At 40.6% G+C, this 26,047-nt stretch overlaps 1 protein-coding gene across 1 annotated transcript in view; it reads left to right on the top strand.

Annotated features, from left to right (window-relative positions):
* The window catches only part of LOC134676354 (uncharacterized), a 60,350-nt gene that overhangs the window by 13,493 nt on the left and 20,810 nt on the right, over positions 1-26,047 (top strand). Inside the window, exons 2-3 of the mRNA XM_063534715.1 lie at positions 12,982-13,029; positions 24,017-25,922. Coding sequence (XP_063390785.1) covers positions 24,035-25,915 — 1,881 coding nt within the window. The 5' untranslated portion in view covers positions 12,982-13,029; positions 24,017-24,034 and the 3' untranslated portion in view covers positions 25,916-25,922. The remainder of the gene's footprint in view (positions 1-12,981; positions 13,030-24,016; positions 25,923-26,047) is intronic.

The following is a 26,047-nucleotide window of genomic DNA, read 5'->3' as shown; positions in this document are numbered from 1 at the left end:
AGGTTTTGCACAAGAAAGATTAGGTGCTGCGGTATCCCCAGATTTTAAATATGTTTTCGTAAATATAATGTGTATATTCTCATAAATAGCATGGGCTTAACAGGTCTACGTATAAAAAGATCCACGTACATCACCTCGAAATCAATATTTATATTGATAGCAGTGCACTTAAATGTGGTTTAAAATGTAACCTTTTCAGGTCCAAAACGCCTTATGTTTTTCGAGTTAGGCATAATGGTTTTACTTTATTTTACCTTGGGTACTCCGTACTATATATCTAAATCTCGACTCCCAAATCATTTCTCTTGAAAATCTTTCCGGAAACGGCACATCACTATTTGTAACATAACAGAACAAGTTGGTATAACCAGACGGACGGACGTATTGACAAGGCTTTTGACCTAACGCCAGCTGGTGGAGCAGGTTATCAGCGTCAGCGAAAAAACGAAAAGTATTTCATTCTGTATATACTTAATACTTATATTAATACTCTTTCCATCATACAATCAGCAGCAGACGTTGCTAAGCGGGCGAGGTGTTCAAAATTACATTGACACGCTCTTAATCTCTTAACAATAAAGTTGCGTCAAGATCATTTTGAACACCTGGACCGCTTAGTAACTTCAGCTGCTGACTGTACATGCTCACAAAACGGTGGTATTTTAGTATACAAGTTGAGTGAGAGAAATATCAAATAACGTTCAACGTTATATTTTCAACGATATAAGTTCCGGATCGCTGTGCTCATCTAATTGAACGCTACTGGCTTTAAACCGACAAACAATTATGGGGCCTATAATATAATTGGCGCGCTTGCATTTCGCTTGTACATACGAGTACTTGTTCGTATATATTGTATTGGCCCAAGCTAGATATACAAACAACTAAAACAAAATGACTTTAAAATGTAAGCTTAAATTTTCCTCTACTTACAATAGGCACTAGCGCCGTACCCAGGTACAGACAGAGGCGTCTCCGCACGAAATATCTGCACCCGCTATCCGCTCCTAACAAACACCACGGCCAACCAATGCAATTGACCGTTCCGTTAATGAGATACTAACCGATATGGGGCCAGAGGTCAGCTCTTGACTTTGCTTGCTATATACATGCGACCGCTCTAACGTAATCACTATAACTCGGGGATTCAATGACTGTGCTTGTTTGTATTGTTTGATAGGGAATGCACAAGCTAACGGTTTTTGCGTCTGTAAGAATGCCGAACATTTTTCGTGGCGTTACACTTTTAAACAAAGACAATATGTCTTTGTTTTTAACTTGGATTAAGTAAAAAATACCTGAGCTATGTATATTTAAGTAAATGAAAAAATCGTAGGTATTTATAACTTCATAATAACACGACTTATCTCCCCATAAAATGGTTAGTAACATTTTTTTCTAGAACTTTTGCAAAAAGTAGTTGAAAGCAGTCGTAAATACTTCCACTCCAGGTTTTACTGCGACATAAATCCTTAGTAAAATCTAGCCATTATATAAAACACCTGGATCGTAAAGAGGGTATAACGATCCTATGCGACAAATGCGATATTGTTAAACGTGGGTGGTCCTTAACTTTATAGCTCGAATTAAAAATATTAAGTTTTTATTTATAATAATAGCTGGTTTGCTTCTCGTGGGTTTCAATTCAATCGGCCTTAAAGCTGAGAACTTCACAATGAAAGAAAGAAAGCATGTGGGTCTTGTGGGTGTATATAGCCCGTTCAACGATTTATAAATGCACAAACAGCATTAACTTATTTTACTCAATGAATTCAAGCATTCTGGTATAAAAACTGATAATAATTTCTAAAGCCGTATTAGACTACTTTTCGTTATAACAGGTCTTCATTAACCGTGTGAGTGTGACACAGGTATATCGAATAAAAGCCATTTTAAAGCCAGACTAAAAAAAAATAACTGATTAGCAAGACCGAAGTGATCCCATAAGTGTTCCGTAAACAAAGTTTTGTACGGAACACTAAAAACCGGACAAATGCGAGTCGGACTCGCCCACCGAGGGTTCCGTACTTTTTAGTATTTGTTGTTATAGCGGCAACAGAAATACATCATCTGTGAAAATTTCAACTGTCTACCTATCACGGTTCGTGAGATTCAGCCTGGTGACAGACGGACGGACGGACGGACGGACGGACGGACGGACGGATGGACGGACGGACGGACAGCGGAGTCTTAGTAATAGGATCCCGTTTTGCCCTTTGGGTACGGACCCTAAAAACTACTTACCTTTACCTATACCTACTTAATTGTTAATTAAAAAGCTTACTCCTCGTACAAGTTAGTACTGGGTCAGTAGGGTGACTGCTATAGTTATGGGCCACTCCTAACAAATCAGAAAGAAACGAGCCAATTGAATTACTGTTAAGAGTGGCCAGTTACTATGTAGTGTAATATTTTAGACTTTCGCGTTTTGAATACATATTAACTCACATTATAGACGGGTCTAACGCGAATTATATTCAATTACCTTTATTTACCGACGTTTCGACACAGGTTTCACTGGTCGTGGTCGTGGCTGACTGATTGTCCCAGCAAAATGTCAAAACAGAGATTTGTGCATCTACCCGACGAAAAGTGTATGGAAAAGTTTGGGGTAGACATCACATTTTCAAACCACCCACCACACATAATGTTAATTATTGTCAATAGTCCGACACGCAACACTCACAATATCCCCGCACCCTCCCCGAACTCACAATATCCCCGAAACCTGTGTCGAAACGTCGGTAAATAAAGGTAATTGAATATAATTCGCGTTAGACCCGTCTATAATGTGAGACCCTACATAAGCTATTGAGGATTTGAGTAATCAGCGAGGATTACAACTATTACAAGGCTACTTCATTTACGATTACCTGTTAAAATCGTTAAGAGCGCTCTTACAAGAAAAGTCGAAATAATGCAAAATTGATGATACTAGTCGACGAAATTCAGGACTTTGTGCTCCTTATTAGAAACAATGAGTACTTGTCCCAGTAAAAGCGTCTTCTTATCTTTTTAAATATCGTTGTAAATATTAGAAAAAGGACTTATTAAATAAGTAATGAATTTTTTTCTGATGGTCGTTTCCGAAAAACCGCGTGAAGCACTGAACGGCAAGCTTTTATTTGGAAATGTTGAGAAGTTTTCTCTGCTAAACCTGGCTATTTTGTATTACTAATACCCTGTACTTTAAGCATATCAAACGATATTTTTCCTACATACCTTTGAGAAAGAGAAAATCAAAGTAAAACGAACTCAATTTTCTCTCCGAAACAAGTGTCAATTTCTACGAAAATCTACTTAATATCGAAGTCATTTTCATACTCAAGCAATCTGCAACGTTTGCTTATACTGTTGGTATACATTAGTGTTTATGAAATTCTACTATAATTTTTTGGCAATTTTTTGAAAACTACTCTATATTACCGATGACGCGCGCTCACCAGCTCAGTGCCGCGGCAGAGCTTGTACAGGCAGGACGTGTGTCGGTCGGCTCCGCACATTTTCAACGGCGACGACGAGGTTTTTTATCATTGTGTGCGGCGGGCGCCGTGTAAAACGCTATACTGTGTGCGTGTAAACCGCAACGAGAGACTTTGATCCTAGCACTGTTTTTATAGTATTATAATTTATAATGGTACAGTTTAATAAACTACCGGACAGGATTAAAAATATTTGAAACGACCTGACATTCTATATGTATTTATTTGACTCAAGATAGTACTCAGGGTCTGATGATGGAGCCGGAAGGTGGTCACCAGTACCAATCAACCATGCAACTAAACCACTTCGTGTTTAGGCTCGTTTTATTCGTCTCAACAAGATCTTTGACACAAGATAGTACTCAGGGTCTGATGATGGAGCCGGAATGTGGTCACCGGTACTAATCAACCATGCAACTAAACCAATTCGTGTTTGGGCTCGTTTGATTCGTCTCAACAAGATCTTTGACACAAGATAGTACTCAGGGTCTGATGATGGAGCTGGAAGGTGGTCACCGGTACCAATCAACCATGCAACTAAACCACTTCGTGTTTAGGCTCGTTTTATTCGTCTCAACAAGATCTTTGACACAAGATAGTACTCAGGGTCTGATGATGGAGCCGGAAGGTGGTCACCGGTACCAATCAACCATGCAACTAAACCACTTCGTGTTTGGGCTCGTTTGATTCGTCTCAACAAGATCTTTGACACAAGATAGTACTCAGGGTCTGATGATGGAGCCGGAATGTGGTCACCGGTACTAATCAACCATGCAACTAAACCAATTCGTGTTTGGGCTCGTTTGATTCGTCTCAACAAGATCTTTGACACAAGATAGTACTCAGGGTCTGATGATGGAGCTGGAAGGTGGTCACCGGTACCAATCAACCATGCAACTAAACCACTTCGTGTTTAGGCTCGTTTTATTCGTCTCAACAAGATCTTTGACACAAGATAGTACTCAGGGTCTGATGATGGAGCCGGAAGGTGGTCACCGGTACCAATCAACCATGCAACTAAACCACTTCGTGTTTAGGCTCGTTTTATTCGTCTTAACAAGATCTTTGACACAAGATAGTACTCAGGGTCTGATGATGGAGCCGGAATTTGGTCACCGGTACTAATCAACCATGCAACTAAACCATTTCGTGTTTGGGCTCGTTTGATTCGTCTCAACAAGATCTTTGACACAAGATAATACTCAGGGTCTGATGATGGAGCCGGAAGGTGGTCACCGGTACCAATCAACCATGCAACAAAACCACTTCGTGTTTGGGCTCGTTTGATTCGTCTCAACAAGATCTTTGACACAAGATAGTACTCAGGGTCTGATGATGGAGCCGGAAGGTGGTCACCGGTACCAATCAACCATGCAACTAAACCACTTCGTGTTTAGGCTCGTTTTATTCGTCTCAACAAGATCTTTGACACAAGATAGTACTCAGGGTCTGATGATGGAGCCGGAAGGTGGTCACCGGTACCAATCAACCGTGCAATGAAACCACTTCGTGTTTAGGCTCGTTTTATTCGTCTCAACAAGATCTTTGACACAAGATAGTACTCAGGGTCTGATGATGGAGCCGGAAGGTGGTCACCGGTACCAATCAACCATGCAACTAAACCACTTCGTGTTTGGGCTCGTTTGATTCGTCTCAACAAGATCTTTGACACAAGATAGTACTCAGGGTCTGATGATGGAGCCGGAATGTGGTCACCGGTACTAATCAACCATGCAACTAAACCAATTCGTGTTTGGGCTCGTTTGATTCGTCTCAACAAGATCTTTGACACAAGATAGTACTCAGGGTCTGATGATGGAGCTGGAAGGTGGTCACCGGTACCAATCAACCATGCAACTAAACCACTTCGTGTTTAGGCTCGTTTTATTCGTCTCAACAAGATCTTTGACACAAGATAGTACTCAGGGTCTGATGATGGAGCCGGAAGGTGGTCACCGGTACCAATCAACCATGCAACTAAACCACTTCGTGTTTAGGCTCGTTTTATTCGTCTTAACAAGATCTTTGACACAAGATAGTACTCAGGGTCTGATGATGGAGCCGGAATTTGGTCACCGGTACTAATCAACCATGCAACTAAACCATTTCGTGTTTGGGCTCGTTTGATTCGTCTCAACAAGATCTTTGACACAAGATAATACTCAGGGTCTGATGATGGAGCCGGAAGGTGGTCACCGGTACCAATCAACCATGCAACAAAACCACTTCGTGTTTGGGCTCGTTTGATTCGTCTCAACAAGATCTTTGACACAAGATAGTACTCAGGGTCTGATGATGGAGCCGGAAGGTGGTCACCGGTACCAATCAACCATGCAACTAAACCACTTCGTGTTTAGGCTCGTTTTATTCGTCTCAACAAGATCTTTGACACAAGATAGTACTCAGGGTCTGATGATGGAGCCGGAAGGTGGTCACCGGTACCAATCAACCGTGCAATGAAACCACTTCGTGTTTAGGCTCGTTTTATTCGTCTCAACAAGATCTTTGACACAAGATAGTACTCAGGGTCTGATGATGGAGCCGGAAGGTGGTCACCGGTACCAATCAACCATGCAACTAAACCACTTCGTGTTTGGGCTCGTTTGATTCGTCTCAACAAGATCTTTGACACAAGATAGTACTCAGGGTCTGATGATGGAGCCGGAATGTGGTCACCGGTACTAATCAACCATGCAACTAAACCAATTCGTGTTTGGGCTCGTTTGATTCGTCTCAACAAGATCTTTGACACAAGATAGTACTCAGGGTCTGATGATGGAGCTGGAAGGTGGTCACCGGTACCAATCAACCATGCAACTAAACCACTTCGTGTTTAGGCTCGTTTTATTCGTCTCAACAAGATCTTTGACACAAGATAGTACTCAGGGTCTGATGATGGAGCCGGAAGGTGGTCACCGGTACCAATCAACCATGCAACTAAACCACTTCGTGTTTGGGCTCGTTTGATTCGTCTCAACAAGATCTTTGACACAAGATAGTACTCAGGGTCTGATGATGGAGCCGGAATGTGGTCACCGGTACTAATCAACCATGCAACTAAACCAATTCGTGTTTGGGCTCGTTTGATTCGTCTCAACAAGATCTTTGACACAAGATAGTACTCAGGGTCTGATGATGGAGCTGGAAGGTGGTCACCGGTACCAATCAACCATGCAACTAAACCACTTCGTGTTTAGGCTCGTTTTATTCGTCTCAACAAGATCTTTGACACAAAATAGTACTCAGGGTCTGATGATGGAGCCGGAAGGTGGTCACCGGTACCAATCAACCATGCAACAAAACCACTTCGTGTTTGGGCTCGTTTGATTCGTCTCAACAAGATCTTTGACACAAGATAGTACTCAGGGTCTGATGATGGAGCCGGAAGGTGGTCACCGGTACCAATCAACCATGCAACTAAACCACTTCGTGTTTAGGCTCGTTTTATTCGTCTCAACAAGATCTTTGACACAAGATAGTACTCAGGGTCTGATGATGGAGCCGGAAGGTGGTCACCGGTACCAATCAACCGTGCAATGAAACCACTTCGTGTTTAGGCTCGTTTTATTCGTCTCAACAAGATCTTTGACACAAGATAGTACTCAGGGTCTGATGATGGAGCCGGAATGTGGTCACCGGTACTAATCAACCATGCAACTAAACCAATTCGTGTTTGGGCTCGTTTGATTCGTCTCAACAAGATCTTTGACACAAGATAGTACTCAGGGTCTGATGATGGAGCCGGAATTTGGTCACCGGTACTAATCAACCATGCAACTAAACCATTTCGTGTTTGGGCTCGTTTGATTCGTCTCAACAAGATCTTTGACACAAGATAATACTCAGGGTCTGATGATGGAGCCGGAAGGTGGTCACCGGTACCAATCAACCATGCAACAAAACCACTTCGTGTTTGGGCTCGTTTGATTCGTCTCAACAAGATCTTTGACACAAGATAGTACTCAGGGTCTGATGATGGAGCCGGAAGGTGGTCACCGGTACCAATCAACCATGCAACTAAACCACTTCGTGTTTAGGCTCGTTTTATTCGTCTCAACAAGATCTTTGACACAAGATAGTACTCAGGGTCTGATGATGGAGCCGGAAGGTGGTCACCGGTACCAATCAACCGTGCAATGAAACCACTTCGTGTTTAGGCTCGTTTTATTCGTCTCAACAAGATCTTTGACACAAGATAGTACTCAGGGTCTGATGATGGAGCCGGAAGGTGGTCACCGGTACCAATCAACCATGCAACTAAACCACTTCGTGTTTGGGCTCGTTTGATTCGTCTCAACAAGATCTTTGATCAGGGTCTCAGGATCTCAGGGTCTGATGATGGAGCTGGAAGGTGGTCACCGGTACCAATCAACCATGCAACTAAACCACTTCGTGTTTAGGCTCGTTTTATTCGTCTCAACAAGATCTTTGACACAAGATAGTACTCAGGGTCTGATGATGGAGCCGGAAGGTGGTCACCGGTACCAATCAACCATGCAACTAAACCACTTCGTGTTTGGGCTCGTTTGATTCGTCTCAACAAGATCTTTGACACAAGATAGTACTCAGGGTCTGATTATGGAGCCGGAATGTGGTCACCGGTACTAATCAACCATGCAACTAAACCAATTCGTGTTTGGGCTCGTTTGATTCGTCTCAACAAGATCTTTGACACAAGATAGTACTCAGGGTCTGATGATGGAGCTGGAAGGTGGTCACCGGTACCAATCAACCATGCAACTAAACCACTTCGTGTTTAGGCTCGTTTTATTCGTCTCAACAAGATCTTTGACACAAGATAGTACTCAGGGTCTGATGATGGAGCCGGAAGGTGGTCACCGGTACCAATCAACCATGCAACTAAACCACTTCGTGTTTAGGCTCGTTTTATTCGTCTTAACAAGATCTTTGACACAAGATAGTACTCAGGGTCTGATGATGGAGCCGGAATTTGGTCACCGGTACTAATCAACCATGCAACTAAACCATTTCGTGTTTGGGCTCGTTTGATTCGTCTCAACAAGATCTTTGACACAAGATAATACTCAGGGTCTGATGATGGAGCCGGAAGGTGGTCACCGGTACCAATCAACCATGCAACAAAACCACTTCGTGTTTGGGCTCGTTTGATTCGTCTCAACAAGATCTTTGACACAAGATAGTACTCAGGGTCTGATGATGGAGCCGGAAGGTGGTCACCGGTACCAATCAACCATGCAACTAAACCACTTCGTGTTTAGGCTCGTTTTATTCGTCTCAACAAGATCTTTGACACAAGATAGTACTCAGGGTCTGATGATGGAGCCGGAAGGTGGTCACCGGTACCAATCAACCGTGCAATGAAACCACTTCGTGTTTAGGCTCGTTTTATTCGTCTCAACAAGATCTTTGACACAAGATAGTACTCAGGGTCTGATGATGGAGCCGGAAGGTGGTCACCGGTACCAATCAACCATGCAACTAAACCACTTCGTGTTTGGGCTCGTTTGATTCGTCTCAACAAGATCTTTGACACAAGATAGTACTCAGGGTCTGATGATGGAGCCGGAATGTGGTCACCGGTACTAATCAACCATGCAACTAAACCAATTCGTGTTTGGGCTCGTTTGATTCGTCTCAACAAGATCTTTGACACAAGATAGTACTCAGGGTCTGATGATGGAGCTGGAAGGTGGTCACCGGTACCAATCAACCATGCAACTAAACCACTTCGTGTTTAGGCTCGTTTTATTCGTCTCAACAAGATCTTTGACACAAGATAGTACTCAGGGTCTGATGATGGAGCCGGAAGGTGGTCACCGGTACCAATCAACCATGCAACTAAACCACTTCGTGTTTGGGCTCGTTTGATTCGTCTCAACAAGATCTTTGACACAAGATAGTACTCAGGGTCTGATGATGGAGCCGGAATGTGGTCACCGGTACTAATCAACCATGCAACTAAACCAATTCGTGTTTGGGCTCGTTTGATTCGTCTCAACAAGATCTTTGACACAAGATAGTACTCAGGGTCTGATGATGGAGCTGGAAGGTGGTCACCGGTACCAATCAACCATGCAACTAAACCACTTCGTGTTTAGGCTCGTTTTATTCGTCTCAACAAGATCTTTGACACAAGATAGTACTCAGGGTCTGATGATGGAGCCGGAAGGTGGTCACCGGTACCAATCAACCATGCAACTAAACCACTTCGTGTTTAGGCTCGTTTTATTCGTCTTAACAAGATCTTTGACACAAGATAGTACTCAGGGTCTGATGATGGAGCCGGAATTTGGTCACCGGTACTAATCAACCATGCAACTAAACCATTTCGTGTTTGGGCTCGTTTGATTCGTCTCAACAAGATCTTTGACACAAGATAATACTCAGGGTCTGATGATGGAGCCGGAAGGTGGTCACCGGTACCAATCAACCATGCAACAAAACCACTTCGTGTTTGGGCTCGTTTGATTCGTCTCAACAAGATCTTTGACACAAGATAGTACTCAGGGTCTGATGATGGAGCCGGAAGGTGGTCACCGGTACCAATCAACCATGCAACTAAACCACTTCGTGTTTAGGCTCGTTTTATTCGTCTCAACAAGATCTTTGACACAAGATAGTACTCAGTGTCTGATGATGGAGCCGGAAGGTGGTCACCGGTACCAATCAACCGTGCAATGAAACCACTTCGTGTTTAGGCTCGTTTTATTCGTCTCAACAAGATCTTTGACACAAGATAGTACTCAGGGTCTGATGATGGAGCCGGAAGGTGGTCACCGGTACCAATCAACCATGCAACTAAACCACTTCGTGTTTGGGCTCGTTTGATTAGTCTCAACAAGATCTTTGACACTGAAGATACACAAGGTTTGATTATGGAACTGAAAGGTGGCCATGGGTACCAGTCTATCATGTAACTGAACTACTTCGTGTTTAGGCACGTTTTATTCATCTCAACAAGATCTTTGACACAAGAAAGTACTCAGGATCTGATGATGGAGCTCGAAGGTGGCGACGGGTACCTGTCTATCACATAACTGAACCACTTCGTGTTTGGGCTCCGTGTTTGGGCTTCGTGTTTGGTTTATCACCTAGTGTCAAAGATCTTGTTGAGACGAATCAAACGAGCCTAAACACGAAGTGGTTTAGTTGCATGGTTGATTGGTACCGGTGACCACCTTCCAGCTCCATCATCAGACTCTGAGTATCACCTAGTGTCAAAGATCTTGTTGAGACTAATCAAACGAGCCTAAACATGAAGTGGTTTAGTTGCATGGTTGATTGGTACCGGTGACCACCTTCCGGCTCCATCATCAGACTCTTGAGTATCACCTAGTGTCAAAGATCTTGTTGAGACTAGTCAAACGAGCCTAAACATGAAGTGGTTTAGTTGCATGGTTGATTGGTACCGGTAACCAACTTCCAGCTCCATCATCAGACTCTGAGTATCACCTATATAGTGTCAAAGATCTTGTTGAGATGAATAAAACGAGCCTAAACACGATGTGGTTTAGTTGTATGGTTGATTGGTAATGGTGACCACCTTCCAGCTCCATCATCAGACCCTGAGTACTGTCTTGTGTCAAAGATCTTGTTGAGACGAATCAAACGAGCCCAAACACGAAATTGTTTAGTTACATGAGAGACTGGTACCCGTGACCACCTTCCAGCTCCATCATCAGACCCTGTGTATCTTCAGTGTCAAAGATCTTGTTTAGACGAATCAAACGAGCCCAAACACGAAGTGGTTTAGTTACATGATAGACTGGTACCCGTGGCCACCTTCCAGCTCCATCATCAGACCCTGTGTATCTTCAGTTTCTTGTAACTTGTTTCTTGTAAATAAGCGAGTACCTATAATTTCTTTCGAGTAATATACGTTCATAAGTACGAGTATGGGGCTATTCATAAATTACGTCGTTTCAAATGGGAGGAGGGGGGGAGGGGGTCATGGACATCGGATGATGGTAGCATGACGTAGGAGGAAACAGAGTCATCCGAAGCATGATTTTTGGATGATTTGAGGGATGGGGGGGTCAAAAATAGACGACGTAATTTATGAACAGCCCCTATGTACATTTGCACTGCATTTAGTATTTTCGTACTTACCAAATAACAGTTTTAGGACTTTATAAGTTAAGTACAGTTAGTGTTGTTATGGTTGATTTCAATATGCTTCGCGAAGGATCAAGAATGTTTAATCCATCATTGTAGTGCGAGTGTGGTAGAAGGGATCGGAATACTGAGCTCGCACGGCCTGCCGCAGCGCGTAAAATACCTAAACTCGCTCAACCCCGAAATGTAATAGCACTCTTAATCGATCTTGAGCTGCAGCTTGCTCATTAGGTCAAGTTAATCTGTTTGTTACTTTGTGTGATATTCTTCATCATTCAGGCCTTGTACATCTTTGCAGATGATTTAAGCAGCATCTATGATGATTTTATCTACTACAATATAATTTTTGTCTAAATGCCAAATTTGTTTAGTTAGTTTTCACAAAAAAATATCTAACATGTTAGTGCCATAAAAAGGAAAAAAAACGGCATTAGAGGTCAACATTATTATGTAAGTATGCACATTAGTCGCATTTAGGTAAATACCCTATCAAATTCAGACGGACGAGAAACAAGAAATACGTCACAACCGAAGCTGCAAAGGTCACGTTAAATAATGTTGGTTGCTTATAATCTTATAAAAATCATAACAAGATATATTTTTTGTTTGTTGAATGTGAATCCTCATGATATGTAACAGTTGCATCATCTGTAGGAAACCTAACTGTAATTAAAAACATACAAAAATACGGAAACTTTTTTTATTTTGAGCTAATCAGTGGCACTTTGAATTATCATACGAACTTACATAATATGTAAATATGTACATATGACCTCATACGCTGGTCGTTATCATTATTCGTGATACAAAACTTCATACCGAAGAATTATTTTGATATTTGGTTATAAATAACTTATTTGACTTACCAGACCGATTTTCTATGAGGTATATACCAAGAAGTCATTAAAAACTTTCAACTCCATATTCCAATGGTTGTTATGAGTGTTTGTTTGGTAGGGCAACTTAATTAGTGTTATGCCATAGCCTCTAGCCGCCCAGAGACCTTTAAAAAGGTCTCCTGTTCCATTTTAATTTGAACTTTGTGTTGACAAAATAAAATTTCATTTTGCTTAGCAAGGTTTGACGTATGGGCGGCTAGAGGTTATAATTAAACAAGCGACCCGCCGCGGCTTTGCACGAATTGTTCAAACAACTTACTCAAAACCTTAACCAATTATACACCTAAACCTTCCTCAAGAATCACTCCATTGATATGTAAAAACCTATCAATAGATCTATCTACCTATTGATTTTATCGCGAAAATACAGACAGACAAACGCGGTGGGGGATTGGTTTTATAAGGTGTAGTGATAAAACGACTGCTATTGTTTTATAATCAAATTGAATTAGGTATGTAATATCGAAACGTAACGTAATTAATTGTCATTTCATTGTCAACAGATTCTCAACATAGCTCCTGAGGATCCTCTAGCCGCGTCTTTTTATAAGGTAAATTATTATAAAATACACTTTTATATTTAAGTTTGGTTTGTGAATGTGAAGAATGATGTTTTCTAACAATATAGATTTATTTAATTACTTACATTTAATCAGAATCAGAATCTAATCAAAGATTTTATTCATTTAAGAACAAACTGCATAGTTACTAATCTAAAATTCAAACTAGCATAATATTAAAGGAATAAATTTCATCTTCTTCTTCCTTGTCGTATCCTCATGGCTGTGGGACGTGACTGATGTGGACACTTTTCACCAGTGCTCTCCATGCCGCTGTCTTGGGCCCAGTGCATGCTAGCCTGCAATATGGCGATTGTCACTGACGTTATTCTGTCCACCCAACGCGTGGCCATATGTCCACCCATACGCTTCCTTGCCATGCGGCCAGTAATAAGGAGCTTTTCCAGGCTACCTGGCCCTGCCCTGCTCAGGTAGCCGAAGAAACTAAGTACACGTTGGGAGTAAACAGTGGATTTTATATTTACTTATTAGTAAATTTTGCAAAAATGAACTTCTATAAGAACAGGCCCTGCTTAGCTACGTTAAAATCCCCACTCAAGAATTTGGCTGGTAATTACCCATAATATATGATTTAGCAATTTAGCATCCTTCAAGTATGGAGAATTGAATGCATGCGTTACCCGATAATTGTCGCGGCCAAGGTTCCATGTCATCACGCCGCTGACGTCCGTTCAATGGTTCTGTGATGGCATTTAATGACCTGTCAGCACGTGTCGAAGCAAAAATCAAATTAGTGTTATTTGTAGATTTAATGAGGGTTTGTAGAGTGTTGAAATTATTTGAATGCTTTCTGACCTTCAGATGTAAATAAAATATTTTTATGATATTTCGTTAACAACATCTTAGGGTATGTGTCAAAGTGGACCACTGGATGGACTCTATCAAAACAAATGCTTAACGCATTCACAGCTAGGGGGCGTGGCCTAAAAACAAACTTGTATGACGGTGGACGTACCTACATGTGCGTCGGGGGCAGTGAATGTGTTATATAGGAAACAAAGTGTTCCTGAAACAAATTTTGTTAATTGCAATGATTTCTTCTTCTTTCTTCTCTAACCTAACCCAAATCTCGATAGGTTTGGGAGCTGGTGGCCTATTCCCTGATAGAAACAGGATCTATATTTTAATGAAATTTTATATAGGTACCTACTGTATCTTTAAATGGCCATTATCATGTTACTACATACGAGTCGATACCCTGACTGATCCATTTTAAAATTCAGCCTGTGTACTTACAAAATTACAAACACTTGACAAAGTTCAAACTTGTGGTTTGATTTTTAATACACTTTAAAGTTTATTGTAAGACGCAATGTATTGCGAAATTTGTTATGTTTAAGGCGCGACAAGCAACGTCAAATCACAATGATATGGCGTGGCGATGGCGTCCATTGAAGATAATATTTATTTTGTATGAAAAATAGGGAGTCTAAATACTTCATAATTTTTAAAAGTTGTTGAACAAAAGTTTCACCATTTGAGGAGTAGGGCAAACCTTGGCCATTCGGTGATACGTAGTTATTCGGTGATAGTCAGTTTTATTGTATTTTATCCGAGTTACCCGGTAATTTTATTGCTTAAAACAATGTTTAAGAGATACCATGGATGTGACTAATGTGGTGTAATATGGTTTCAAGTAATATAATTACCAGGTAACGCGGATAAAACACATTAAAACTGACTATCACCGGATAACCAAGTATCACCGAATAGCCAAGGTTTGCCTACAATCTATAATTTAATTATTTGCTCATGTTACAGGCCACACCCGGTATAATCAGAAACTTAGCAAAAGCGCTCTGGCATAAGCTAGGTACTTTATAAGTAATGCGAAGTACCTGCTCCGTTGTTCCTTGTTCCAGTAGTCACCTACGTTGTTATATAAAAAGGATGTAAGAGCCAGTTTTCCCTTACCGGAGTCCGCCTTTAAGGTGCCGACGGGTAGTGTAACTCGGAATAATTAACAATGGAGCCGCCATTAACAGGCGTTCCCCTCTGTCGAAAATAGGCGGCCAATGGTCAACCACATGTCAACCATATGTATGGACTGACGTTTATCTGACATGACGTACCTATACATTTGATGTGCCCCTCCCCCGCAAAAAACGGCAGACTATTTTGTACCGAAAATTTTAGACATGGCGTCTCCGTTGGTTATATCCTCTAAGTAGTGTAACAATTAAACGAGCGGTGCTGCCCTCTGCCGGCCGTTCAACGCGCTCCAATTAAACGAGCGGTGCTGCCCTCTGCCGGCCGTTCAACGCGCTCCAATTAACTCTAAATTAGACACTCATCTCAATCAATTCCGAGTGCTTATTGGTGGCATGCGCCATAAGCGTAAAGCGATTTTGACAATTTTCAGAAGATAGTGTAGCTAATAGGTGTATGGTATACCCTACTAGAGCGCTGGTGGCCTAGCGGTAAGAGCGTGCGACTTGCAATCCGGAGGTCGCGGGTTCAAACCCCGGCTCGTACCAATGAGTTTTTCGGAACTTATGTACGAAATTATCATTTGATATTAACCAGTCGCTTTTCGGTGAAGGAAAACATCGTGAGGAAACCTGCATACATCTGCGAAGAAATTCAAATGTGTATGTGAAGTCCCCAATCCGCATTGGGCTAGCGTGGGGACTATAGCCCAAGCCCTCTCGCGCTCGAGAGGAGGCCTGTGCCCAGCAGTGGGACGTATATAGGCTGAAATGATGATGATTGATACCCTACTATTTACTTGATTCGGAAAGCTAACAAATGTTGGGTAGAAACAGTATCTAATACTGCTGCAGTCGTTATCCGAATGTCACCATTAGGTTCAAAGGAATCCCAGAAATGAATAATATTGATGAAACAATTATAGAGTCTGTGCGGAAAGAGAAGAGTCGTGGAATGTATGGGGCCCAATACATTCCACAACTCTTCTCTTTCCGCACAGACTCTACCTACTCAATTCTGTTATAAGTACCTACTTAGACCTAAAAATTGAGTTCGATTTCCCTCTTACTTTCCGAAACAAAAATTTTAAACGTCACAAAAAGACTACAAAAAAGTCATCCCTTACTCGTACCATCGCCCACACTGTTAACTGTACGTCGCTGGATCTTATGCCTTTTGTAATAAGGTCCACTGATGTACAGTAAGGGGTGTTGCTGTTTGTACAATCAAAAATAGCCTCAACTTGCACCACACGCCTCAGCCTCTCCAGGAAGAAATTAACTCGCAAGAGGGCACTTCTGGTTTCAGATAGATCGGAATTGCGTGTCCGGCGAGCAGACCCGGCAGGGTTCCGTGAAGGCAGAAACTCACAATTTGATTTATCAACCCAACAACATAACTCGTCTCACTAGCATCAATACCTCATTCTAAAGGTTGACTCACGCTAGACCGGGCCGTGCCCGGACCGAGGCGTCCGGCATGTCATTTTCTATGACGTCTGGTCGGTGATCACGTGGTGCTTTCCATAGAAAACGAAGCGCCGGATGCTCCGGTCCGGCCCCGGCCGGGTTTAGCGCGAGTCATCCTTAATTTTCGTTGCTTTGAAAATCCACCAATCTTATTTAATTGTCATTTTATTAAGGCAATAAACAAATCTAACGATTATGTATACATAGGTATGGACCCCTATTCGACAAGCGACGTTTGACATATCGTGTTGATCTCCCGTTGATGTGGGAAAAATCATAAGTTCTCGAATACGTACAATGTCAAAATTTGACATTAACAATCCACAGTTAGGGTGACAAGCAAACCAAACCGAACCACCCTTAGTTTAGAGTTGAGTTTTGGCTGTACCAAATGATATTATCCACCGTTGATAGGATCAACACTCAGTATGCAATAAAATCAACTGTTGATTTGACGTGGATGCGAAATCTGACAGTTGTACATGTCGAATTTGGCCCATGGTTATGTTCCATGTCCACAGTCAAATCATAGAAAAACAACTCAGCTGCAAAGTTAAAACAAAAGTTTACGAACATACGAATATAACTTTAATCAAATGTTCATAAAAGCTACAGAATTAACAACTAAGTTTGAAGGGATTTTTTGTCTTATCGATAACCTGTTACACAGTTCTTCTACGAGTTGTTAATATTACGAGTAAGTATATTAATAATTTACGACTTGGCAATCGCATAAATATAATGCTTACGAGTACGGTACGAGTAAATATTTATATGTAATGCTTAAACTGCATGTGATTAGCGCTAGCGTTATGTCCAATTAGAATGGCATTAATGTCATTATGCAGCCCTGCGATGGCCAAGTCATTATACGTATTTAAAATTGAAGATATGTAATATTGATACGGTTTTAATGCCCCCTGGCTAGCAATGCACGCACGAGAACTTTCCAAAGTTGCGAAACTTTCCACATGAGAAATTCTCGGTAACTTCTGAGAATGTTCTCGAGAACGAGAATTTATTTATTTATCGTAGTTTACACCATGAATATTCACGATAGTTTAGGTGTAGTCCTTACCCCCCAGAAAATTCCGACTTTTGGTCGTCCGCTTCCGGTCAGAAAAATGTATGACGGCCCGGCCAAACGGTCAGACTTAGGTGGGGGGTGCTCGACCAAATGTCATAGAGGGACCCTGGCAGTTTTTGACGCCACCATTTTTTTTTCAATATGGCCGACTTTATTTTTAAACTTTTTTAATTTTTTCCTAGCGCGCTCAAATTTTGGTCACGGAATCTCGGAGTCCCCTAGATACCTATGAAAAAATTTTTTTTGAAAAAAATGTTACAATTGCGGGAAAACTGGCCCCTTTTATTTTATATGGCAACTTTTAAACGGTGCGTGATAGGTGGGGGGTGCTCGACCAAATGTCATAGAGGGCCCCGAGACAAAACAAACTGCATTAAAAAAAATCAAAATGGCCGACTTTTTTTTTATTTTTTCATGTTAGTCCGTGCGCGCTGAGATTTGGCATGGCGGGAGATAGAGGCCTTTCTAGATTCTAATGAAACAAAACAAAAATTTTGGAAAAAATTGTCGAAAGTCGAAATGTTCTCTGATATACAATGAGAATTTAAGCAACTTATTGATAAATTTATCACATCAACAAAATAGCTAACTGTAATAGACAATAATATATGCATAATAACATTTAGTTTTAAGTTATGCCTATTTAAACTTTATTTCAAGTATATTCTCTTGTTTAAACAATAATTTCCATGTTGCAGGAATGTTCTGAGAACATTCTCGAGAACATTTCCGCTTTTTGGGAATGTTCTGCAATTTGTACATTGCTACCCCTGGCTCTGACTAAAATAACCGACTTGTTTTCACATTAAGTCTCAAAACTTTTTTGTAGTAGAAGTATTGCGTCGCGATACTTGCATCTTTTACATGTAATGTTTTTGATGGGTATTTAATTTACTCGTATATTAGGGTTCCGCCCCAAAGGGCAAAACGGGACCCTATTACTAAGACTCTGCTGTCCGTCCGTCCGTGTCTGTCACCAGGCTGTATCTCACGAACCGTGATAGCTAGACAGTTGAAATTTTCACAGATGATGTATTTCTGTTGCCGCTATGACTAAAAATAGAATAAAATAAAGATTTAAGTGGGGCTCCCATACAACGAACGTGATTTTTGACCGAAGTTAAGCAACGTCGGGCGGGGTCAGTACTTGGATGGGTGAACGTTTTTTTTGTCTTTTTTTGCATTATGGTACGGAACCCTTAGTGCGCGAGTCCGACTCGCACTTGCCCGGTTTTTTAATTGTACAGCGCAGTGGTGACTGGCTGTAATGCTGTATATGATTTACCTACTGTTAGATAAATAACTAAAATAAAATATTTTCTCAGATACCTACTACTATTACTAATGTACAAAATTGTAATAATTAGGAAACATTTACTATGTAGATATGTACGGTCAGCCAAGAAAGTGGTGTACCACATTTCGACTCTATCAATCAGATGATAGAGTCGAAAAGTGGTAGACCACTTTCTGGGCTGACTATCTCCCACCAAAAAATGTCCAAAAGAGATCGGTCTATAACAATAACATAGAGTTCTCTAGCTCTATCTATATGCAACGTCTAAAACTGTAATTAAGAAACCCGACTACCCCTCCTGTTCCTCTAAGTACATAAACTTAATGTATAACCTTTTTTCATCCCAATTACCTCGATATTATTATAGTTAATCCTGGTATAAAAATGTATATTCGTGGGAACGGCGCGTAACGCCAGCAGGCAGGCCGGTATAATTGGCCACTGCATATTAATTTACCGTACACCTTCATTACTTTATTTTGGTCCAGCTACATGTAGAAAAGTTAACTTGCCTCGCGTTGTAGCTAAAGCTTGTATATTAAAACAGTGGATTCACTGATACATATTTTAAAAGTAATTAAGTAGGTACGCATTCCGCATCCGCATTGGGCTAGCGTGGGGACTATAGCCCAAGCCCTCTCGCGCATGAGAGGCCTGTGCCCAGCAGTGGGACGTATATAGTGTAAAATGATTGTTCTTTTTTTAATTTAAGTACGCATGTAACTCGGCAGCTCATTTAAGTACTTAACGTTGTTTCTGTACTTACCTACTCTTAATAATCTGGGCAAGGGCATCGAGTTATGCGTAATAACTAGATACTATTAACAAAAAAAAACTTGTATGAAAATTATAGCCTATGGATGGGCTCATCCCGATGATCCACGCTGGCTATAATGGTAGATTATGCAAAATGGGGTGCTTGAGACGAGACTCAGTCACTTACTAGTAGGTATGTATAAGTGTTATCTCGTCATTAATAATGGTTCTTATCTTATATCATTTGGAATTTTGTTTGTTTGTTTTTTCGGATTATTAATATGCACATAAATTATTATTTTTATTCTGTTCTGATTATGATTAACTTCCAAACATGGATATAGAATATAATATAAATATTTTTTTCGTAAACAAAAACACAGAAAAGAAAATTATAATAAGTACCTAAAATTGAAAAACATAAGAAGGGGAAAGTATCCAGAAAAGGAAATGGACATAAAAGCTTCAAGATTTTTAGATCTATTAAGAGAGGGCTTAGCCTAATGAAATTGTACTAAATGGACTTACTGTTAGTATTAAGTCTTGGTGCGGCTGGGAAGGGAATCGCGTCGGTTTTTTCTGGACAGGAAGAGACGACCGGTCGGACCGTTAAGGCCAGTTAGCCCGGCATATGCAATCGATTTATTATGATGCTACATTGTCAGGCTGATCGGCGAAATGTTGCTAAACTTCACAAGTACATGAGTTAATTTTCCACAGAGGATTTGGTTTATTCCTTAACGTTCACATGTCGCGCCCAATTGTGGTATTTTGCATCTCAATTTTAGTGCCATTGCCCCCCCTTATCATATATCTACACTTAGTTGTTTGAAAAAGTATAATTTTGTCTAAAAGGACAATAAGACTAGGTAGTAAAATTACACAATCACATTTAATAGTACGTGAACAATATAAAACTTGTCAATCATATAAAATAGTAGAGTTAAACATATAATATAGAAAACGATGAGGAGGACAATATAGAGGGGAAAAATTGTGCACTACGTGTTAAAGTTGTGATTTTTTTACCATTGACTGAGTTTTTTCGATATGGAGGGGAGATGAATCCCCATTGAACGTGGAAAGAGGGGGTGAAAGTAAAACAGAAGCCATGCTGTTCTACATCTTTTACATAGGGTATAATTATTTTGTAATATACTTAGATACAAAGATTAAATTTTTAAATTGTGTATGTGCCCCTTAAATAAACTTTTTATATGTACATACATATAAAGTCATAATCGTATTAAATTTCCACTAAATATTACAAACAAACAAAAATATCATTATATAGCAATCATATAAACGTGTAATATCATAATGCAATTTTTAAATACATATTGACACTTATTCGACAAGAACAAGGATAACCCGTATGTAGTATCTCGCCTGGAGTGGCTTTATTGCCCTGTAAAAACAAAGTTACTGCAACCAGTACCGATATCATTTTTCCTCGCAGAATCATAAATAGGGCTGCCAAATTGGGCTAGTGCTCGACAAATCAAGCGGCCATAAATCTGATGGCATGGGAACCCTGGCTTAGCGGCTCGTCACAGTTCTGGGCTACAGAAAAAGCAGTGCCATACGCGGAGCGGGAGCGGGAACAAAGTTTATGTCTTTATACTTATTATCTGCCAGCAAAATAGACAGGTACTTTATTTTATGTTACAGCCGAGCAATTAACTACTCGTAAATATAACAATTCAACAATTTCGATATCGAGCGTGCGATGGTTGAAGTAATTTTAAGATTCATCCGCGTTTGTGAACGTCTCAAGAACTAGTGATGTCGCGACCCCAAAAGAAATAAACTACCCCAATCTAATCAAACTACTCATTTGGGATGTGGCAACCTAGTAGGTAGAGCGACAGGACGAAACTTAGAAGCTAGGAATATTATACGATCCTGCCACCCACCACTGCTTCTAATCTAGAAAATTGCTCCTGCCTATATTATAATTAAGGCTCAGGTGTGTGAGTAGCCGATCCTTTTATATACAGTGTGGAAAAATAAGTCGGGCCCTGGAGGGAAACTACCTTAAATCCTTAAGTTGGCACATTTTACTTAAAAGAGACATTCCTTTATTTTTAAACAGAAACAAAACTGCATTCAAAGATTTTTTTAAACTCGCTTGCCTCGCCCTGGACTCGAACCGATTAAAACTTCAAAAAAATAAACACTCGCAATTTTATTCTACTAGTCGATACACATTTCTCCAAGAAACATTTAGGTCTTACACTCGTCTGTCGTACAAAATATCCATAAAATCGAATATTTAGTACTCAAGATTTTTTTAGATAAGCCAAATTGAAGAAAAAAGAAAAATCTTTGAATGCAGTTTCGTTTCTTTTTAAAAATAAAGGAATGTCTCCTTTAAGTAAAATGAGCCAACTTAAGGATTTAAGGTAGTTTCCCTCCAGGGCCCGACTTATTGTTCCATACTGTATAACAAATGCCTCAGTACCTTTCCAAGTCTGTTTAAAGTACATTTTTCATGGCCCTAACCGAAGCTCCTTATTTGTCCACAACCGATCGGGTACAGTTAGACGCAATATTATCTAGCGAGCACAATAGCTCTAATCGTGCGACCGAGTCGTGACGTACAGTCGGCCACGGCGTGCTCATTGAAAAGTGCGCTTTTTTGATACAGTCGTGATAGCATCTTGGATAAACCCGATAAGGTTTTGGTAACAGTAAAAAACGAACAGAGACTACTTTCAAAAAAAATGTTTACTAATGTTTAATCTCTTTCCGCTTAATATTTTGCAATTATTCGAGAATTTTGCGAGTTTTTTTTTTGTTTAGTCTGACAGTTTATTAACGATTAGAATAATGCTATTAACAGTCATACTCTCTCGTTTACATTATATTTTGTATTTTTATTAGATGATTTTATTACTGTTAGTATGTTAGGTTAGGTGTGGGTCAAATCTTGGATGCTAAATTTGACCCACTTCCCGATTTCCGATTGAGCTGAAATGTTGCATACCTTACATATGTAAATCGGATGACAATGCAATATTATGCATTAAATATATCTCCTCATAATATATATTTAGCAACAATAGCAACACGATTTATAAATTAAGATACCTATAGTTTAATTACCTACTAGACGTTAAACGCGTGACATTTAGTTATATTATAACAACCTAGAATGTCTCTATAATAATAGAATCTTTATATTAACCTAGAATTTGTGCAGTAGGAACTTTGCTTGCGACCTCATATGCGAACTATTAAGCGCACAACTGACTTTAAATACTAGGCCATCCATAATTATGTAGAAAAACTATATTTACACTCTTAAAGCTAGATAAACTATTATTACACAGCAGTTTAATTACTTTATCTTATTAATTACAAGCTGTAGAAAGCGTCACGCACCTATTTGCTTTTCATCTTGCCCCTTCTTTGCCTGTCCCACCGCTCTGTCTATTCTGACACCCGACGTAAAATAAGAAACGAGCGCCTATCCTGTAGGACTATTGGTCGGCTCTTTATCATTTGTCACCATGCCTTTCACGTTCTAACAAATGTGTAAGTTCAAAAGTGACACGTGGCATGACAGGTGATAAAATGATACCGCTCCTGTTGTTATCGCCGTGTGATAAGCTCGTTCGAATACGCCTGCTGGTACGGAACCCAACCGTACAGTATGGTGAACGTATGACCCGTCTACGTTGCGTAAGTTAAGGTCAACGTACACGGACAATGGCACCCAATGCGCTGCACGGATACACCGAGATCTAGACCACATGCTCTCATGCGCTCTTAAAACAAATCTTTACCTATTAATTTATTGGAAATCCAACGTAGGTACACTAGTTAGTAGGAAGGTAGGTTTAAACGTGATATACAATGATTAGCAAATTTGAGAAAATGATTTTGTTTCCTTAACACCTCTAAAACACATATCAAATGAGTATACCAACGTAATAAATAAACATGTAGTTCACGTACATAATAAACATGTTGTGCGTACTTTCCGAAGTTATTACAATTTCAAATAGTGTCGCTGTATCAGGAGATGTCTTGACGGAGTTCCACCAGTGTGTGGCACTATACCGCGCAGTGCCGTGTCACAAGTGAAATAGCTTCCGTTTAAATCATGTTTTTATAATTATCGGGAATCAAACGGGCACCCAGTATACCGCATCTCCGCGTTTATGACGTAACGGTAGCTCGACACCGGCAAACGCGATTGCTGTTTTACGACTGCCTCGCCGCCTAATGAATCCAAGCCGGGGCTTATAACGCTACTGTTTGCAAGACATGTCGTAAAATTGATGGGATGGAACACAGAGAACAACATTTGTAAATAAAATATGTACCCATTTTAATGACTTTCGATTAAATGAGTCCGGGGAATTTACATGTTCTTTTATTATCATTAACATTCGTTTTTCTTTTTTGCAGATGTGACTAAAGCCCACGATGGCAGCCACGGACGGCCAAGTCGTAGTCGCAGCATCCCGCTGGTCCGATGAAGGAAACTACCTCCGGGAGTATGTCGCTAAATACCGGCTGCCCAATGTCGCCAAGATCATCAAGGGACAGTACGGCGGGCTTGGCGTGCCCACTTTGCCAAGCCCTAGTCTACAGAGCACTGCCTTGCTTGTTTCAGCTGGAAAGAGCAAGAAGATAATAGCGCAAGCCATCAAACTAAAAGAAGGAAGACGAATGGTCAGTGTTGGACCACGGATCGCCATCCCAGATACATACAAAGGCTATTTTGAGTTACTTAGCGAGGAAGGGAGGGCAGTCAGATGCATAGAATCTGTTGCAGAACTAGCTAGGAGAAGACTCGATGATGGTTGTCTTGTCAGAGAACCTATCAGAGTAATTTGTGGTAAAACTGACTTAGAAGGAACGGTGACCGCCGACGGTGCAAGAAGTTTACCAGCAGGTGAAGTCATCATGCCTAGAGGGGAAGCATACTTAGGGAAAAACAAATATTTAAAGTGTACGGATTCCAAAGGAGACGTCGTTCTTCTCAGTTTAGATCAAAGAGGAAAATTCTCTGCTGTCGCCAAGGAAGAAAATATAAGTGGGGTTCATACTGCAAAAACATTACTGACAAAACGACTGCCTATTACTGTGAGACTTGTGCATGGTTCTCCTCCTAGAGGCTTAAAAAGTTCAAACCATTTTGTCCCAGAAATTCGACTTCTATCTATGTTCGAAGAAGAGCACGTTTTCGCCTTACCGCTGCAAAAAGAAGGAAACGCATTAGTAGCTTTGCCTTTAGCTGCACCAATCAAAATGTTGAGATGCAAAAACGAAGAACAGATAAAAAACTTTATGGAATTTTCTAGGCTCGTCGAAAAATGTAATCGCTTGTTAGTCGAAGTGGTTGATAGGATACACGTGTTAGATGGAAAACTGGGCGATCCTAAAAGGCTTTTAAATGCTCCTCTTCATGCACCAGCGTTACTTAAAACTGGTTATTTCTTACGGAGAAGTGCGTCTTCAGACACGGCCAATCAACATAAACATTTGTCTAGGCATAGCCATATTTACAGTAGCCACAGAGATGAGAATAGTATTCCTGATGAGAACGAAGAAATCGATCGGATCTACGATTACGTACGAGGCTTCGCTCCTCTTCCTAAGAACATAAAATCATCTTACACAAATGAACCAACTCAAAAACACGAAACTGCTCCATCTTCCCCTGCAGCTACGCCTATCCACATGCCTTTAATAACGGAGATTAAACCAGAGCCACCTCCAATAGAAACTATTCCATCCAAAAAACCTCTAAATCAGAAAGCAGAGAAGAGGACGCGTAAAACTGCCGTAACCACAAAAGAAGTTCCCATAACGGTTTATAAAGAAAAATGTTCCATCGCTCCAGCGCCGAACCTCCCTAAATTGTATATCAAAAACGGTATCAGTAACAATAAAAGTAGGATGGTTTTCAGACAGAAAAGCAACTCACCGACTAAAGAGTCTCCTAGTCCTATAGCTAGTCCAATCAGACCGTTAACGAAAGGCGATTCCCCGATCTTCAATATTAGATATAAGAGTCTTTCAAACATTCATCAAGCTATGGAACTTGATGGCACCCTAGATTCGAGCCACTCAGGAGGTCGGACATCCGGGGACTCGGGAAACGGTCCCAAGCTTCCTGAAAAAAGATCAAGGAAACTTAGCAGGCCTAAATCTCTCACCAACCTGGTTTGGGAAATGAAAGGTTGTCCGGTAGAGACAGTAGAGAAGCCTAAGGTTCGGAGTAAAAATGAAGGGTACAAGAAGATCGGAAACAAGTTGTCCCTAGGAGCACAGAAGAGGGTACCGACGTTGTATCTCTAAATTCTTGGTAAGTCTATGTAGATTGATTTTATTTAACTTAGCAGGTTACACAATTAAATTACCCTATTATTTCGATAACAGATACCTATGTGTCAGACTTTGTTATGTCACCGAAAATGTGAATTCCGTGAT

The sequence above is a fragment of the Cydia fagiglandana genome, chromosome 2, assembly GCF_963556715.1.
Source record: "Cydia fagiglandana chromosome 2, ilCydFagi1.1, whole genome shotgun sequence".
Taxonomy (NCBI): Eukaryota; Metazoa; Arthropoda; class Insecta; order Lepidoptera; family Tortricidae; genus Cydia; species Cydia fagiglandana.
Note: the sequence above shows the minus strand (reverse complement) of the source record. Positions and strands in the feature narration are given on the sequence as shown.